Source organism: Aspergillus karnatakaensis (genome assembly GCF_047715665.1).
Source record: "Aspergillus karnatakaensis strain CBS 102800 unplaced genomic scaffold BJY04scaffold_115, whole genome shotgun sequence".
Classification (NCBI taxonomy): domain Eukaryota; kingdom Fungi; phylum Ascomycota; class Eurotiomycetes; order Eurotiales; family Aspergillaceae; genus Aspergillus; species Aspergillus karnatakaensis.
The window spans coordinates 16,453-31,758 of record NW_027395827.1 but is presented as its reverse complement, the minus strand read 5'-3'; the positions used below and the strand labels follow the sequence as shown (position 1 = coordinate 31,758).

The 15,306-nt window shown below is 52.8% G+C and overlaps 6 protein-coding genes across 6 annotated transcripts; 3 read left to right on the top strand and 3 right to left on the bottom strand.

Annotated features, from left to right (window-relative positions):
- Positions 1-194: 194 nt before the first annotated feature.
- On the top strand, positions 195-2,120 carry BJY04DRAFT_212139 (uncharacterized protein; the record flags this gene model as incomplete). Its single annotated transcript, XM_073714503.1, has 4 exons — positions 195-247; positions 305-607; positions 676-1,672; positions 1,725-2,120. 4 exons carry the CDS (start codon positions 195-197, stop codon positions 2,118-2,120), a joined length of 1,749 nt encoding a protein of 582 aa, XP_073564173.1.
- Positions 2,121-2,176: 56 nt separating this feature from the next.
- On the bottom strand, positions 2,177-4,181 carry BJY04DRAFT_17579 (sugar porter family MFS transporter). The gene is made up of 5 exons (XM_073709389.1): positions 3,874-4,181; positions 3,747-3,827; positions 3,590-3,700; positions 3,202-3,528; positions 2,177-3,153 (listed from the first exon to the last, which is right to left on the bottom strand). The coding sequence occupies exons 1-5, from the start codon at positions 3,944-3,946 to the stop codon at positions 2,234-2,236; spliced, it is 1,512 nt and encodes a 503-aa protein (XP_073564172.1). The 5' UTR covers positions 3,947-4,181; the 3' UTR covers positions 2,177-2,233.
- Positions 4,182-4,819: 638 nt separating this feature from the next.
- Positions 4,820-7,353, top strand: BJY04DRAFT_204012 (uncharacterized protein). Its single transcript, XM_073713430.1, has one exon. It carries the CDS (start codon positions 5,160-5,162, stop codon positions 7,269-7,271), a length of 2,112 nt encoding a protein of 703 aa, XP_073564171.1. The 5' UTR covers positions 4,820-5,159; the 3' UTR covers positions 7,272-7,353.
- Positions 7,337-8,620, bottom strand: BJY04DRAFT_17572 (uncharacterized protein). The gene is made up of 3 exons (XM_073709378.1): positions 8,255-8,620; positions 7,654-8,147; positions 7,337-7,576 (listed from the first exon to the last, which is right to left on the bottom strand). Exons 1-3 carry the CDS (start codon positions 8,513-8,515, stop codon positions 7,402-7,404), a joined length of 930 nt encoding a protein of 309 aa, XP_073564170.1. The 5' UTR covers positions 8,516-8,620; the 3' UTR covers positions 7,337-7,401.
- Positions 8,621-9,919: 1,299 nt separating this feature from the next.
- Positions 9,920-13,128, top strand: BJY04DRAFT_225110 (putative acetyl xylan esterase (Axe1); the record flags this gene model as incomplete). The annotated part of the gene is made up of 6 exons (XM_073718139.1): positions 9,920-10,264; positions 10,320-10,499; positions 10,560-10,705; positions 11,563-11,724; positions 11,782-12,053; positions 12,104-13,128. The coding sequence occupies 6 exons, from the start codon at positions 9,920-9,922 to the stop codon at positions 13,126-13,128; spliced, it is 2,130 nt and encodes a 709-aa protein (XP_073564169.1).
- A 111-nt stretch (positions 13,129-13,239) lies between these two features.
- Positions 13,240-15,178, bottom strand: BJY04DRAFT_225109 (glycoside hydrolase family 127 protein; the record flags this gene model as incomplete). Its single annotated transcript, XM_073718138.1, has 2 exons — positions 13,240-14,955; positions 15,008-15,178. 2 exons carry the CDS (start codon positions 15,176-15,178, stop codon positions 13,240-13,242), a joined length of 1,887 nt encoding a protein of 628 aa, XP_073564168.1.
- Between the last annotated feature and the right edge of the window lie 128 nt (positions 15,179-15,306).

Genomic DNA, 15,306 nt, shown 5'->3' with positions numbered 1-15,306 from the left:
CGACACCGTAGGATTCCGGAGGGGTCGGTTACATCCTCAGGCATAAACCCGTCATGAGCGGAGCTAGCCTAATAGGGAATAGCGTGTTACTGGGGTAGCTGCGTGGGGAAGCGACAACTTCCCCGTTCTCTTCTTCGCCAACATCACCTCTCCACGGACATCGATCCTGATGTCGTTTTGTTGTTATTCATGTCATGTCAATCAATGCCTTCAGGAGGCCAAGAGCAGGCGCCTGTGTTACATGCCGGTAAGTCGTCCAACTTCAAGGACTGCGAAGTGATGCTGAACGGACGCCTCACCACAGATCTCGAAAACGTCGCTGCATCCCGACCGCCGATGGTGCTAGCTGCGAGTTATGCCGTTCGATCTTCAAGCCCTGCAGCCTCAGTCCCGTTCCACGCCCGGATATAGTAACCGATGGCGGAAGAGTCCGCCCAGCGACCGATACTCGTCGCCTCGGTGACCTTGCCTCTCCAGAATTATGCGTCGAGCTCGTCCACATCTACTTCCGGTTTATTCATGACATTCCCCATACAATCTTCCACGAGCCTACCTTTATGAGTCGCCTTGAAGACGGTACGGCGCCCACAATCCACGTATACGCAATGTGTGCTTTAGCCGCAAGGTATTCTTCCCGACGCGTCGGCCATGTGCACTGGTAACACTGCAGTGCAGATTCTCGAATAACCCTGTCTTCGATGGAATCCCTCCTTGCAACCGCGGCAAGGCCTTCGCCATGGAAGCAGTTCGCCTCAGTCAGCCCTACATAATAGCCCCGAGTCTCGAGACCGTACAAGGGTACATGTTGATCGGATATTACTACAGCGGAGAAGGGAGTGTGGACGGCAAACACATTTACATTGGGCTTGCTCGATTGCACGCGGAGCGGCTGTCACTCAATGACAGTACAACTGCGGTATACCAGGAGGAATACCGGCGAAACTGGTTGTCAATTCACGTGGCGAGCCATTGGTCAGCCTGGGATATGGCCATGGAGCCCACGGCTTTTGCTGACAGCCCCGATTATCTTCCCAAGATTGATGATGAGACCTTTCGCACCACCAAGGCCGAGCTGCTCAGCGTGACCCATGTCCCAGAGGCCCTGCGCTGTGATATGTGGGCTCAGATGGCGCGTACCCTAGGTATATTCGCCAGGATCAACAGCTTGATGCGCCAACTAAGCCGCAATCTCATATCATTTGCCGACTACTGCACGCAGGCAGTCGATCTCGAAGCCTCACTCGATGCCTGGGCCCTGAATTTACCGCCGAGGATAGCGTGGAACTTCGATAATCTTGTTCTCCTCGCAGGGAAGCGGCTGGGCCAAATCTACCTCGCAATGCACATCGGCTATTATCACTTCCGACAAATGCTATTCTTTCCTTTCTTGCACTCCCGGGCTGTCAGAAACTCCAGCCCGGAGCAAGCGGTCAAATGTAAGGATAGCGCGGCTGTTGTCTCGTCGATCCTGCAATACTCCAAGAATATCAAGAATTGCGAACTCGACTACTTCATCTATGGACACATCGCTGTGGTCAGCTCGTGTGTCCATCTCCACACGCTGTTGTTCAGTGATGAATACCGTGAGCTCTCCATGACACGACAGCGCCTGGTCTCCAATTTTCAATTCCTGATGACCTTAAAATCATTCTGGCCGATTGTCGAACATTACGTATATCTTCTATCTCTCTACAGGATCACTGACTTTGCTGACAATTATCTAGACGATCCATTTACGAACCTTCCAGAATTCTTGCCGAGATTCGAAATCGGATCCGTTCGTGCTCGATAACTGGATGGCTCGCTTTCTCACCGAACATTCATCCCTTTTGTCAGAGAGACAGCCGGTCCCCGTTCAGTCGACTGAGCCAGGAGTGGCTACTGCCCCTGGTTTCAAACCCAGGTCTGGTAATGCCACGCCCGCACCTCATCCTAGCATCGAGTTCCTCACAACAGAAACCGGAAGCGGCGAGTCTACGGCAGCAGAAGCGCCGAATCATTTTGAAGATCTATCGCGACTGCTGCATGACGAGGATATTACAGGCGAGGCCTTAGTAAATACGGCTCTGAGTTGGCTACTAGATGAACGTTACGAAAGCAATCAAGTGACACCAACTTGACTATTCGTCATTATTTACAGCAAAACTGGACCCATTCTTCCTTCCAGTAGCTTTCCTGCATTTTTCGGCAGCTCGGGCCTTCTACCTCTTACCGATTTTGTACAACGTTGGGGTTAAACTGCCTTCTCCACATTCACTGGGTTTGCTTCCTTGTCAGTAGCAGCTGGATTGGGTGCCGCATATTCCGTGTGCTCTTGATCCATCTTCTTCAATGGAGTATTGACAGCGCTGTCGCCAAACAATTCGGCGATCTCCTCTAGCGTCTTACCACCAGTCTCGGGGAGCAGGAAGTAATAAACCAAGGCGGCGGCCAGGTTGGTGGCAATGAACAGAGCATAGTATCTCCACCCAACATTTTCCATGGCGGTAGGCGTGATTTGGGACAGCACGATGGCAGCCACCGACTTGGAGAACACAGCGAGACCCAAGCCCGTCGAACGCAGGAAGAACGGGAACAGTTCCGACGGCACAACCCAGATAGTCGCGTTGAAGAAAACTGCATACCCGCAGGAGTAGAGGAAGATCATTGCAATCGCTGCCCGCGCGCCGCTCATATTCGTGTTGTCTTCCGATCCGTAAATGGCAGATAACGCCATGCAAATTGAAATCATGGCGGCCAAGAATATAGAGCCAACCCAGAGTGTGCGCGTCCGGGGCCATTTGTCTGCAGCACAAAAGAGATATATCACTTGGCCGATAACACCCATGATGCCGTATATTCCACTGATCAAAAGGGATGTTCGCCCGGTGAATCCGACGGTCGCATAGAACGTTCCCTGATAGTTCTGAATGACCTGAGACCCACTGAACTGGCCCATAACAAGCAGGAAGCTTGCAAGCAACGTGCGACGGAGGTAACGACGGGAGAGTAGGCTGGCGGCAGCCACCCAGAAACTGGGAACTTGGGTGGCTTCGGCTTGGATTTGTGTTCTGATCTCGCTGAGCTCTCGCAGAACGTAGCCGTCGTCGTCGGAACGAGCGTGGATGAGTTGCAAGATGGCCTGGGCCTCTTCGTACCGCTCCTGTTGGACCACTTCTCGTTGTTAGCTCGAGTAACAACTGCAATGTGTCGAAGACTTACACCACCTCGGGCTATATGGAACAAAGATGCAACCAACTGCTAAAGCCAGAGGTATGGGGATCTGCATGGCCAATGGGATCCGCCACTGAGCATCGCCGGTTGCGAACGCACCCCCGTACCCAATCCAATTTGCGGCGAAGAATCCGATGGCCATCATGAATCCCTGTAGACCCACGATCATGCCTCGTTTCTTAGGGGGCGAGACCTCGGCGATGTAGATCGGGACGACGGTAAGGATAATGCCGCAGCCAACTCCTGCAAAGAATCGTCCTGCGATCATCATTCCAGCATTGACGGCGGCGCATTGCAAGACTCGCCCAATGATTGCTAACGAGACCACTAGTCAGTATCTTTCCGAAAGTTATCTTAGAGATATAACCACGCATACCAATCACGGCACTACCGCAGATGGTCCAGCGTCTACTGAACTTGTTTGCCGAGTATCCTGCACCGAAGGTTCCCACTGCCTGGCCAACATTATACAGAGACACGATAGCGCCTGCCTGAGTCAATCTCGTATTCGAAAGCAGCGCGCCATCACATACCTGTCAAAGGTGCATTCACACCGGTTGGCCCGAGCATTGCATACTTGAATGTGTCATGGCCGAGGGTAGTTGCGATGATTCCTAACCGAGTCAGTGTGACAGCGTAGCCGAAGAGATCTTTACGCACCCGAGTCCACTCCGTAGGCGAAGCCACCAAGGGCAACCACAAGGGATATCAAGATAACGTAAAGAGACACCATCGTGTGGTAGAGAGTGCAGGCGTTCTGATTCCGGGAGATGAAGTCCCAGGGTGACGAATTGCAGGGATTTTATAGCCGCTGAGACCAGACGCGTCGGACTACCAATGAGCCGAGGAAAACTCTTGTTAGCTGGTCTTATCCAAGCCCTCGGGTTCGATATACGAGAGAACAGCTGTAGAGGATGACCCCATGGGGAAGCATGCCAGCATGAAGAAGTCACGAAATCCCTTCTCCAATGTTGAGGAGAAACCCCAGGCGGAGATGGTCGGAGACTCAAGCAGCCACCCAATCATCTCGTGAGAACACCGCCAGAACGCCGCCAACCCCCCATTTCTCCGCTTTCTTGGGCTTCACGATCAGGCAATCAGATCGGCTGCTGTGGGATTCTTGACTCCAACTATCGATTTCCAGAGCGAATAATGTTGCTTGGTGGAATCTCCAACTTTCTAACTCTCGGTGTGTTGTCACCCGAGCGCGGCGCCCGTTGCGATGCCTGGAGGTCAGATGGTATAAAGCCGCCTTGCGCATGAGAGGCGCCTGAGCTCATTTCATTTTCGAAATTTTCGCTACCATGACCGGCCATTTGTCCCTATCGGCGCCAACATTCGAGCAGCATTACTCCGGATTTGGAGTTGGAACCGCCACTCCACGACTGTCTTGGCGGTTCAACGCAACCCAGGACGGCCCTCAAAACTGGCAGCAGAGCGCATACGAGATTCAGATCGTCCGTTCACAGAGCGCAGAGCCAGAGACATACTCTGTGACTAGCGATGCGTCCGTTCTTGTCCCGTGGCCAAGCGCGCCGCTGAAATCGAGAGAGAGCGCCCAAGTTCGAGTCCGTGTTTCCGGTCGCGGGGAAGGCCAGGCTGCAGTGGAGTCGACTGATTGGTCGGCGTGGGGTGTCGTTGAGTCCTCCTTGCTTAGTCGCGACGACTGGACTGCTGTTCCTATCGCAGAACCTCGAGACGGCCCCAGCAATGGTCCGCTCCGACCTGTACGATTTCGCAAGTCCTTTGATCTCGCTGGAAAAGGAGATGTCAAGCAAGCGCGCCTTTACATAACAAGTTTGGGAATCTACCGGGTGTTTATCAACGGGCGGGAGGTTAGCGACCAGTGTTTGGCTCCGGGGTGGACCAGCTATCACTATCGGCTAAACTTTCAGACACTCGATGCTGCGCCCTTTTTGAACCCTGGCGGTGCAAATGTGATCGCTATGGAGGTTACAGAGGGATGGTATGCGACGCGTCTTGGGTTCAAGGGTGGGCGGCGACAGCTGTACGGCGATAGGCTCGCTGCTATTGCGCAGCTGGAAGTCCAGTTTGCTTCCAGCTCGGAGCCTCTTTCTCTGCCGACGGATAAATCGTGGACCTGCCAGCCGAGTGCGATTGTGAGGAGTGAATTTTACGATGGCGAGGTTTATGACGCCCGCGAAGAGAACCTCGAGTGGAACACAATAGTGGACGGGTCGAGCGAGAGTACAAAATGGGCCCCTGTCGAGGAGATACCTTTCCCTAAGGCTACATTGGTTGCCCCCGATGCACCCCCGGTCCGCATTACAGAAGAAATCAAACCCATCTCCGTCCAACAAACTCCTTCAGGAAAGACGATCGTCGATTTCGGGCAGAACCTTGTCGGTCGGCTGCGTGTCAAAACAATAAACAAGCCAGTCGGGTCGAGTCTGGTCTTTACACACGCCGAGGTGCTAGAGCATGGCGAGCTAGGTGTCCGACCGTTGCGCAGAGCCAAGTGCACAGATGAGGTCATTTCCGCTGGGACAGAGCTCGTCGACTGGTCACCTCAGTATACGTTTCACGGATTCAGATACGCCCAGGTCGACGGATGGGAGGACAGCAATGGCTCTTTGGTTGAGAATTTGACTGCTCTCGTTATGCACACTGACATGACCCGCACCGGCTGGTTCTCATGCTCCCACCCGATGGTCAACAAGCTACACGACAACGCTTTGTGGAGTATGCGAGGGAACTTCGTGTCCATTCCAACCGATTGTCCTCAACGAGATGAACGTCTTGGTTGGACGGGCGATATCCAGATCTTTGGCCCGTCTGCCAATTTCTTATACAACACCGCCGGCATGCTAAGCGAATGGCTCCAGGACGTTGCTGCAGAGCAATTCAATGACGGCAAGGATGGTTGCATTCCGCCGTTTGTGGTGCCGAACGTCATCAGCGACGAGTTGTGGCCGCCAACTCCACAGGCTGAATGGGACGACGTGGTTATCCTGGGTCCTTGGTCTTTGTACCAATCATACGGGGATGTCGATATCCTTCGCCGACAGTACAGCAGTATGCTGGCATGGATCGACCGTGGCATTCAACGTGGGCCGGATGCGCTGTGGGATCCGGCCGTGTGGCAGCTGGGCGATTGGCTTGACCCGACTGCGCCGCCGGTAGAGCCTGGTGATGCACGGACTAACGGCACCCTTGTTGCTGATGCATTCCTTGTTCGTATCACGTCGGTTATGTCACAAATCAGTGACATCCTAGGAGAGACGGCCGATGCCAAACGTTTCAGCGAGGCCCTTGTCCAGCTGAGAGAGAAGTTCCAGGCCAAGTACATTGCCCGGTCCGGTCTCCTGGTTGGGGACAGCCAAACTGCCCTGTCGCTTGCCATTATGTTCGACCTCCATGCTACTCAAGACCAGGTCAAGGTCGCGGCAGACCGTCTCGTTGACCTAGTTCGCCTTGCGAAGTTCCGTGTAGCGACTGGCTTTGCAGGAACGCCTATAATCACCCACGCCCTCACCAAGGGTGGTCATCCCCAGATTGCCTATCGCATGTTGCTTGAGAAGAGCTGCCCATCTTGGATGTACCCAATAACCATGGGCGCGACAACGATGTGGGAGCGGTGGGATAGCATGTTGGCAGACGGGTCGATAAACCCAGGCGAGATGACGAGTTTTAACCACTACGCTTTTGGGTCGATCATCAACTGGTTGCATGGCGTTGTAGCCGGTGTCAGTCCGATTTCTCCAGGCTGGAAGGATATCAAGGTTCAACCGATTCCCGGTGGAAGTATTGATTCCGCGGAGGTCAAGTATGAGACGCCATATGGGAGGCTGGAGTGTCGCTGGGCGATAAAGGATGAGGGAAAGACGTTCTCGCTAGATCTCCTGGTGCCGCCGAACTCAAGGGCTCTGGTCACCCTCCCAAGTGATGGAAAGAATACAAAGAGCGAGGAGACGTGGGTTGGCTCTGGAAAGCATCACTTCTCGGCGCCCTTCGACTGGGAGAGCTTCAGCAGCGACTGGCCTCCCAAGCCCAGGCTTCCGTTCATGCGCAAGCCGCAGCCGGACACAATTGCTTGATCTACCTTATCCCTCTGTGCTATTCAGGTTCTCCGTAACCTCTGCGATATAGATCAATTACAACTATAGAATGAACAACCCGTTTCAATGACTTGTAACGAATATAGCTAAGTTAATCAGTAACAATAAGCTACTCCAAAATCTCATCTCTCGCCTTCTCCTTCGACGGCGCCCAACTAACCCACTGCGCATGATACGACGACCCCGAGCCCGAATTCGAATTTGAATTCGAGTTCTCTAGATCTGGCGTGTTCATCGGCGTCGGATTACTCGGTCTGTAGCGTTTCGCACTCAGGATGTCCAGCCTATTAAACTCCAATTAGCCTAACTCTCACACAACCCCATCGTAACAATAACAGCAGGATAGTATAAGGGAACATACAGCATAATAATCGGAAACAAACACTCAAGTGTATACGTAAACCGATCAACCTGACTCGCCACCGTCGTCGCCTTCTGCCTCTTCTCCTGCGACGAGTACGTAACGGCCCTGGAAATACCTATACAGCACAGCGTCGCAAGCCTCAACTCCGCGCTGCGCATCAAATATAGAAATATGCCCCTCCCTCCGCTCGTCGAGAGCTTAGGCGCAGATCGGTACGCCCGCGCCATGGATTTTATCAGGAAAAAAGACGACCAGCTTTCCAACAGTGCAATGGAGACGAAATACCCGATGTGTAGACGGGAGATTATCTCTTGGCTGCTGGTGTTGTCGGCGGAGAGTTGGATTGCGCGGCCGATGGCGATTGTTATGCGGAGCGCGATGATGCACGTTAGCAGGCTCCAGAAGATGCTTAGGAAGACGGTGCGGCAGCGGCGGTTCAGGATGTGCGTTAGAATTAGGTAGCTGTAGAAGGAGAGGCCTGGTTCTTGGATCTGGAAGATGTTTATGCGTTAGCATTCACTGTCCATGTGACTGTGACTGGCTCCATCATATCATGGAGGGAATAGAGATGGCAACTAGGTCGGGTATGGATACTTACCAGCCAGAACAAATCCGCAAAAATACTGGCGGCCAGCCGCTGTTCTTCTTCATGGCCAGGCGCGTAATAGGCGTAGTAGACGAGACCGTTGGCGAATGCGCATGCGATCGAGACAACTAGTGGGACGAAGTTGAGTGCGCAGCTGTTCGTCATGCAGATTACCGAGGCGCTGGCAAAGGTTAGGAAGATGCCGATTGTGCTGAGAATTGCCCAGGAGGTCTCGAAGTAGACGGGCGCTGTTTGGGCGGATGGCAGGGGCATTGTTGGGAAGGTCGTTAAGAAGATCGCCGTGGAGGCGTAGGGGGGTGTTTAGGCTGTGCTCATGCCAGGTGGTATCTCGTGGGAGTGACTGTATAAAATAGAACGCCTGGCGTAGTTTGTTTGATAATATGCGATGCCTAGACCCGTCAGCTCGGTTAGATGGGAAGCGAAGAAAAGGTAGGTGGATAGATATACCCTCGCCATCATGAACTCAAGTGGCAAGGCTTAGTTCCCCGGAACCGCAAAGCTGCTCGCTACCTCCCCCATTAGCTGCTTGAATCAGCTCTGTCTGGAGAATGTAGCCGATTACCCGCACAGAACCGGGTGGGTATGACTTCATGACCCAGCCCAACCATGAACCTTGGTCACTCGGCCGCATGGGGAGACTGCTATACCGGGCGATAGATTCGAGAGTGCTCTCCGCATTGCGCCGATCACCGTGGTGTGACAGGTTTGGGTTTCTATTTTAGGCGATCGACGCTATCTTGCTGTATTTGAATCCGAGGCCGAAGGTGGGTGTTGTTTCGGCCGGCACGGCATACCGCGTTATAATCGTCGCTTAGAGCTGTATAGCTTCTTGCATCGTTGTATCTATCCCACGGCCGGCTCCGATTGATCTTCTTTGACGTAGCGCATGCTATGACATCGAGTCTTCGCCGGTGCAGGGCTGCCAAGTTCGCGGAGAGCGCAGGAAATGTTTTATGTGTTTCATCTCAGTCCACAGCGGGGTCCCCCAGATACCGGGAAAATTATTTGTAGCTCAGATCTGGAAAGTAAGGTGCTCGTAGGTCTGCAGGTCCAACAATGATGGCCTTGGCGAGTTCACATGGGTGGAGGATGCGGTGCGTAGGTAGGTGCTGTAGAGACTCGGGGTCTGGTTTGACAAGTTCGAAGAATTTTGATTGCACTTGACACGCCTTAACTCTAGTCAGAGCTCAACATAGCCTAAGTAGGAGCAGACCCTTACCTTTAGGCTTTATTCACAGATCAGATCTTCGATTCATGCCTTGATTTGGGCACGGAGAGCCTCCGGCCCCGCAGGGCCAAACCCCAGACTTGGCGGATTTAGCCTATATACTCCCCATACGAGGAGCAGCAACTTGAGGGGCCTACCCTTGTCCTTCAATGTCACTCTCCCGTTTCCCTGAGATTTTGACCCGGATGGACACGGTACGAGCGACATCCGCTCACCCGAGGTGATATTGAACCACGATCGTTGTCAGTCATGGATGCTCAGCTATCCGAAAGGCTGCAGAGCACGATGTAGACTATTAGAGACTGTTCGGGGCAACGGATGTTTAAGATCAAATGCGATGGCTTCACGGTATATAAAAGGGTTAGTAGATCTCTGAACTATCCTGAACACCAAAGCACAGAATATCGAACTGCACTCGAGATCACAATATGCATCTGCTCGCCATTACATTTTCTCTAGGTCTCGCCTTAGCTGGGGCTGTTCACCTGGAAGAACGCCAGAGCTGTCCACGAATCCACGTCTTCGGAGCTCGAGAGACCACTGTGTCGCCTGGTTATGGTTCATCCAGCACCGTCGTCAACTCAATTCTCAATGCATACCCCGGTGCTACATCCGAGGCAATCAACTACCCCGCGTGCGGCGGCCAGGCCTCCTGCGGTTATATCAGTTACTCTGCCTCTGTGGCTGCCGGAATCGATGCTGTAGCGTCGACGATTAATTCGTTCAACTCTCGGTGTCCGAGTACCCAGATTGTCCTTGTGGGGTACTCTCAGGTAGGTCTTCAAGTCATCACCGAAGAGCCTTGGGACATCTGCTTAACAATCCCAGGGGGGCGAAATCCTCGATGCAGCCCTTTGCGGTGGTGGAGTTCCTAACCAAGGGATCACCAATACCGCGGTGAGACTGTCCGCGTCCTCAGTCAATATGGTCAAGGCGGCCATCTTCATGGGCGAGCCCCTCTTCAGAGCTGGGCTGCCTTATAGTGTTGGGAGCTGTGCTGCGGGAGGGGTATGTTGTCCCACGATATGAGTGTCAAATCTGCTGGCTGACAGATGTGGATGGATTTAGTTTGACGCGCGTCCAGCGGGATTCTATTGCCCGTCTGCTGCTAAAGTCCAGTCGTATTGCGATGCCCCGGACCCCTATTGCTGTAATGGCAATAATGCGGCGACGCATAATGGGTATGGGGGTGTGTACGGCGGAGCAGCTCTGCAGTTTGTGAGGGAGAAATTGGTCTAGTCCTTAGCGAAAAGGCTAGGATGCTCAAGTATCGAGAAGGATATCAGTGAACATTCATTACAGAAGCTCTGTTTGGTCAACCGCCATGACGCTTTGGATCTCATGAGCGGAATCAGTTTGTTGACGCCAACATAGCGATAGCGGTTTCGCGTAGTAACGAGGAAAAAATTGAACACTGCTGGAAATCATGAAGCTTCTGTGATTGACCACTGGGTAAATCCCTCCGGTGGTTCTAAAGAGTCATCGCCATGTGTTGGGAAAGCTGGATGCAGCAAGAGACCGACTTCAGGAGATAATTAGCTGCCTCAGGCGGAGACCTGAAAGGTGGCTAGCGCATGAGGAGTCACGTGTCGGCGTAGCTGCCTCCTCTTTCCTCCAACCTTCACGATCATCAACTTGCAACTCATCATTTCCCGCCGAGCGTCATTACCTGCTTTGGGCCGTCACATAATATCATCCTCTTCTTCAATCAAGTGCTGCGCCGGCGGTCTCTACCTGACACTGATGGAATCCTTAAGATGCGGCCGACATCCTCCTGCACGGAGTGCCGGTAGGTCAATGCCTCACTTGTTACCTGAAATGGCTGACTTTACCTCCATCCCTCCAGCACCCGGAAAAAGCGATGCATAGTTCCCCAGTTGGGAGGTCCTTGCACTTCCTGTAGCAGAAAGAGCTGGAAGTGCGACCTCCAGCAACCCCGGAACAACTCCGATAGCGGCAGCTCAACACCATTAGGCCGCCTGCCATTACCTCCACTAAGGGCAGAGCGCACGACGAGAACTCACCTAGCTGCTCCCGAAGTACCTCCCCGCTCACCACATTCGGACCCTAGATTCCCGCCGGAGTCTGTGTGTAACGAGCTGGTCGACCTCTACTTCGATTTTATCGAGGAGAAACAGCTGATTCTATTCCATCGCAATAGCTTTACCGCAGCACAGCGCGCAGGACAGGTTGCTGACTTCCTTGTGCTTGGCATGATAGCGATGGTTGCTCGGTGGGTAGATGTCCTTACTCCGGCATTCTAAGTCTACTTGACTAACCCGCAATCCAGTTTCTCTTCCAACTCTTACTTCGATAGTGTGCATCCTTGGCAACGCGCTCAGCACTGGCTCAAAACAGCGGTACAAGCTTTCAACGCTCGCTCGGAGCTGATCAATCTATCTTCTCTACAAGGAAGTATCCTACTCTCCTTCGTGGCGTTCACCGAAGGGGACCCCTCCCAAGAGGCACTACTAGCTTCCCAAGCTATCTGTATGATACAGATGCTGCGCCTACCCATGAACTTGAGCTCAGATCCAATCCAGCGTGAAGTGGAAATTAGAGGTATGTACCGCCCTGTGCGGATAGAGCTCTTTATTCATCATTCTATGTAGTCTTCTGGGAAATGTGGATGGTGGAGAACTGGTACGCAGCACGGCTCCTTCTACCAAAGCAGCTCCACGCCAGCCCGGCATACAAACGACCGCTAGAGGAGACAGTTTACACAAACATGCGAATGACCGACCCGCCAGAGCAGTACCTAGAGGCAAAGATCGAGGCGCTCGGGCTCCGAGACTGTGGCCTCTGGAGCTCTATGCTCACGCTGTCAGAGGTTCACGACCTCGTGATGCGACTGAACGATGAGATTGTTCAGAACTTGGCGAGTGATGCGGAGATAAGACCTCGAGTTCGAGCAGTTTCGGAACAGCTGGATGATTGGTTCAAGACTCTTCCAGATCACCTCCAGCACACACCGGCAAACCGAGAGCGATTCTTCAACCTTGGCCTGGGTCGTGAATTTACGGTGCAACAACTAAACTACCATCACCAGGCGCAGATGCTCTACTACCAGTTCTTAAACAAGAAACCTGGGTTGCCGGGAGGAGGCACTGATCACGAAATCGCAATGTACGCCGCCCGATGCAAATCTCATGCTACAGCATTAAGCGAAGTGATGTGGGACACCAACTCGAGACCTGGGATGGAATGTATCTGGTCGCCTGTCAACGGACATCTCTTGGTTGTTGCATCCTCGGTTCTACTCTACACACTGATGTTTGACATGGATAATGACAGCATCACGAGAGCAAAGAAGCTATTGGAACAGAACTTCATCATGCTTCTCCAGTTCCGGAAGTATTGGTCTCTTGTTGAGTTGTCAATGGCACGACTACGAGCCTTCCATCGTGCCTGCCAGATGAATAGCACCCAGGACAATTTCGATATGGATCGTTGGATGATCTATTTTCTGAACCGCTACGACGCTCACGTTTCTGAGAGATACAGCGACGGTGTCTACGACGCAAGCCCAGATCCCGCCACCACTGGCCCAGCACTTTCAGATGATCTCTGGATTGACATATCGGGCAGTATCTCCGCTATTGACACCAGCAATGTTGCTAACTCGTATACCAATTGATCTCTGAGTACGTTGATTCGTCCTGGAACCCTGGCTTGTTTCAAATTGGATTGATCAATGGCTTGCTGCTGCATTCTATTCAGTGACCACTATGTTCGGAACCTTCAGGTCCTAAGCTTCTAGGCGCTTCGCCCACACAGTCATGCCTCCCTTTCCACCCCTGTTTGCCCGGAGAAAGTACGGCACAAAGAGCAGGTCCTTCTTGTCGCTATATTTCCATGGCTGTGCTGAGTAGAGCTGGTTCTGTCCGCGTACCAGGTCCTTCCCTCTCGCTTTGACCGGAATAACACCATTCACGGCCGCGATATTGATTGGCTCGCCGTCTGTTACGGACTCGTCTAGCAGCCCGACAGAGTCAACGTCAACGTCATTATCCACATCCTCAACGCAATATACCAACGGCCCTCGCATTATACAAATCTGGTCCTTTTCGGTTGCCGGATTTGGGTATATCTTTCGCGGATTGAGAGTGAAGGATAGCTTGACATCTAAATCCTGTGACTGACGAATGTGAAGATAGCCATCCTTGACATCACCACCGACGGAGGATGTGTATCCGTCCGCCCACGTAGGGATACGCAGAGCAAGAGCGGCAGAACCCTTGACAGTAATATGCACATCACCCGACCATGGCATGTTGGTTCTCTGTGAGACGACGATGTCCGTTCCAGGAACCGTGAACTCGCTCTCGATATACAAGTGCACTGCCACAAGGTCGTCCTTGAATGAGTATATCAACGACCCCATTGACGCCAGCAGCTTCGCGACGTTAGGCGGACAGCATGCGACTTCAAACCATTGGCTTCTCCCTTTCGGGTGTCCGTTATAGGTTCGCAGTGGGTTCTGGTAATAGAAGGAGCCTCCGTCCAGTCCCACGGCTCCCAGAAAGCCATTATACAACGCTATCTCCATCACATCTGCGTACTGAACATTCAGTTCGAGCTGGAGCATTCGCTGGCACCAGAGAATCAAGGCAAAGCTGGCACATGTTTCCGCATAGCAGATTCCAGATTCCTCCGTATCGCCGAGCACGTATCTACCACCAAATCCTTCCCATTGACGCATGGCCCCTATGCCACCCGTGACGTATAGCTTGCTCTCTGTCAGGTCGGTCCATAAACGATCGAGCGCTTTTTTGACGTCTTTGTCTCCGGTCAGCCGAACCAGATCAGTTGCGGCGATGTAGTAGTACATGGCACGAACTGCATGTCCTTTCACCTCGGTTGTCTCGACGAGCGGCCGGTCAGACTGGTTGTAGCTATAGTCTCGGGGGAACTCGAACCATGCTTTCATCTCGCCACCAAAATGGTCGTACGGATCGCCTCCACGAGCTCTAGCCTCATGGTCGAAATACGTTTCGCCATTGCCATCACGGCGTCCCCTCTCACTGACGAAGTATGTGGCGAGCTTTAGCAGCACCGGCTCCTCGCACAACTCATAGAGTCTCAACAGGCCGATCTCAATCTCTTGGTGACCCGGGTACCCCCTTTTCTTTCCCTGTTCGGATCCGAACATAGAGTCAACGTGTCTGAGTGCCTTCAGAACTGGCTCAAGCAGCCGCCTACTGTTGGTGAGCGTTTCGTATGCGACGCACGCCTCAGTCAAATGACCCAGGCAGTACAGCTCATGCATGTCCCTAAGATTTGTCCACCTTTTTTCGATGCCGAGGACCGTGTAGTACGAATTGATGTATCCATCAGGGTGCTGCGCTCCTCTAATCATATCGACGGCCTCCTCGACTGTAGCCATCAGTTCATCGTCCTCGTTTTTCATAAGAAAATAGCACGCAGCCTCCACAATCTTATAGACGTCACTGTCCCAGAATGGCTATTGAGTGTTAGGACTTTCAGCTCATCCGGCCCAGGCTTGCTCAACTTACGTGCGGTTGGATCTCGTGGCCTTCTTTCCAAGTCAGGCAGTACCAATGCTGCAAACTCTTCTGGGCTTTGATGATCGCAGGAATCGTCTTTTCCTTCGAGCAGCGTTGCATCTGTGACCAAAAGGCCGATGTGATTTCAACGTTGCGCACAGGCACCTGTTCGAATGCCATGGTGATAACGGAAGCTGCGATTTTGCGAGAAAAAAGACTGGAGGGTCTAGCATGAAGGCGCGCAGCAAATAGTTTATAAACCGCCTAGGCTTATTGAATTGCGCAAGCCTGTCCATACAAGCAGCAAG

What these genes read in the sequence shown, in the direction of transcription:
- BJY04DRAFT_17579 (XM_073709389.1), bottom strand. Translation starts at nt 3,946, where the DNA reads ATGGTGTCTCTTTACGTTATCTTGATATCCCTTGTGGTTGCCCTTGGT. An exon ending in CGCCTACGGAGTGGACTCGG is followed by an intron (nt 3,828 to 3,873) that starts GTGCGTAAAGAT and finishes TGACTCGGTTAG; the next exon opens with GAATCATCGCAACTACCCTC. An exon ending in TGTGAATGCACCTTTGACAG is followed by an intron (nt 3,701 to 3,746) that starts GTATGTGATGGC and finishes TGACTCAGGCAG; the next exon opens with GCGCTATCGTGTCTCTGTAT.
- BJY04DRAFT_204012 (XM_073713430.1), top strand. Translation starts at nt 5,160, where the DNA reads ATGGAGGTTACAGAGGGATGGTATGCGACGCGTCTTGGGTTCAAGGGT.
- BJY04DRAFT_17572 (XM_073709378.1), bottom strand. Translation starts at nt 8,515, where the DNA reads ATGCCCCTGCCATCCGCCCAAACAGCGCCCGTCTACTTCGAGACCTCC. An exon ending in TTGCGGATTTGTTCTGGCTG is followed by an intron (nt 8,148 to 8,254) that starts GTAAGTATCCAT and finishes AACATCTTCCAG; the next exon opens with ATCCAAGAACCAGGCCTCTC. An exon ending in TTGTTTCCGATTATTATGCT is followed by an intron (nt 7,577 to 7,653) that starts GTATGTTCCCTT and finishes GGAGTTTAATAG; the next exon opens with GCTGGACATCCTGAGTGCGA.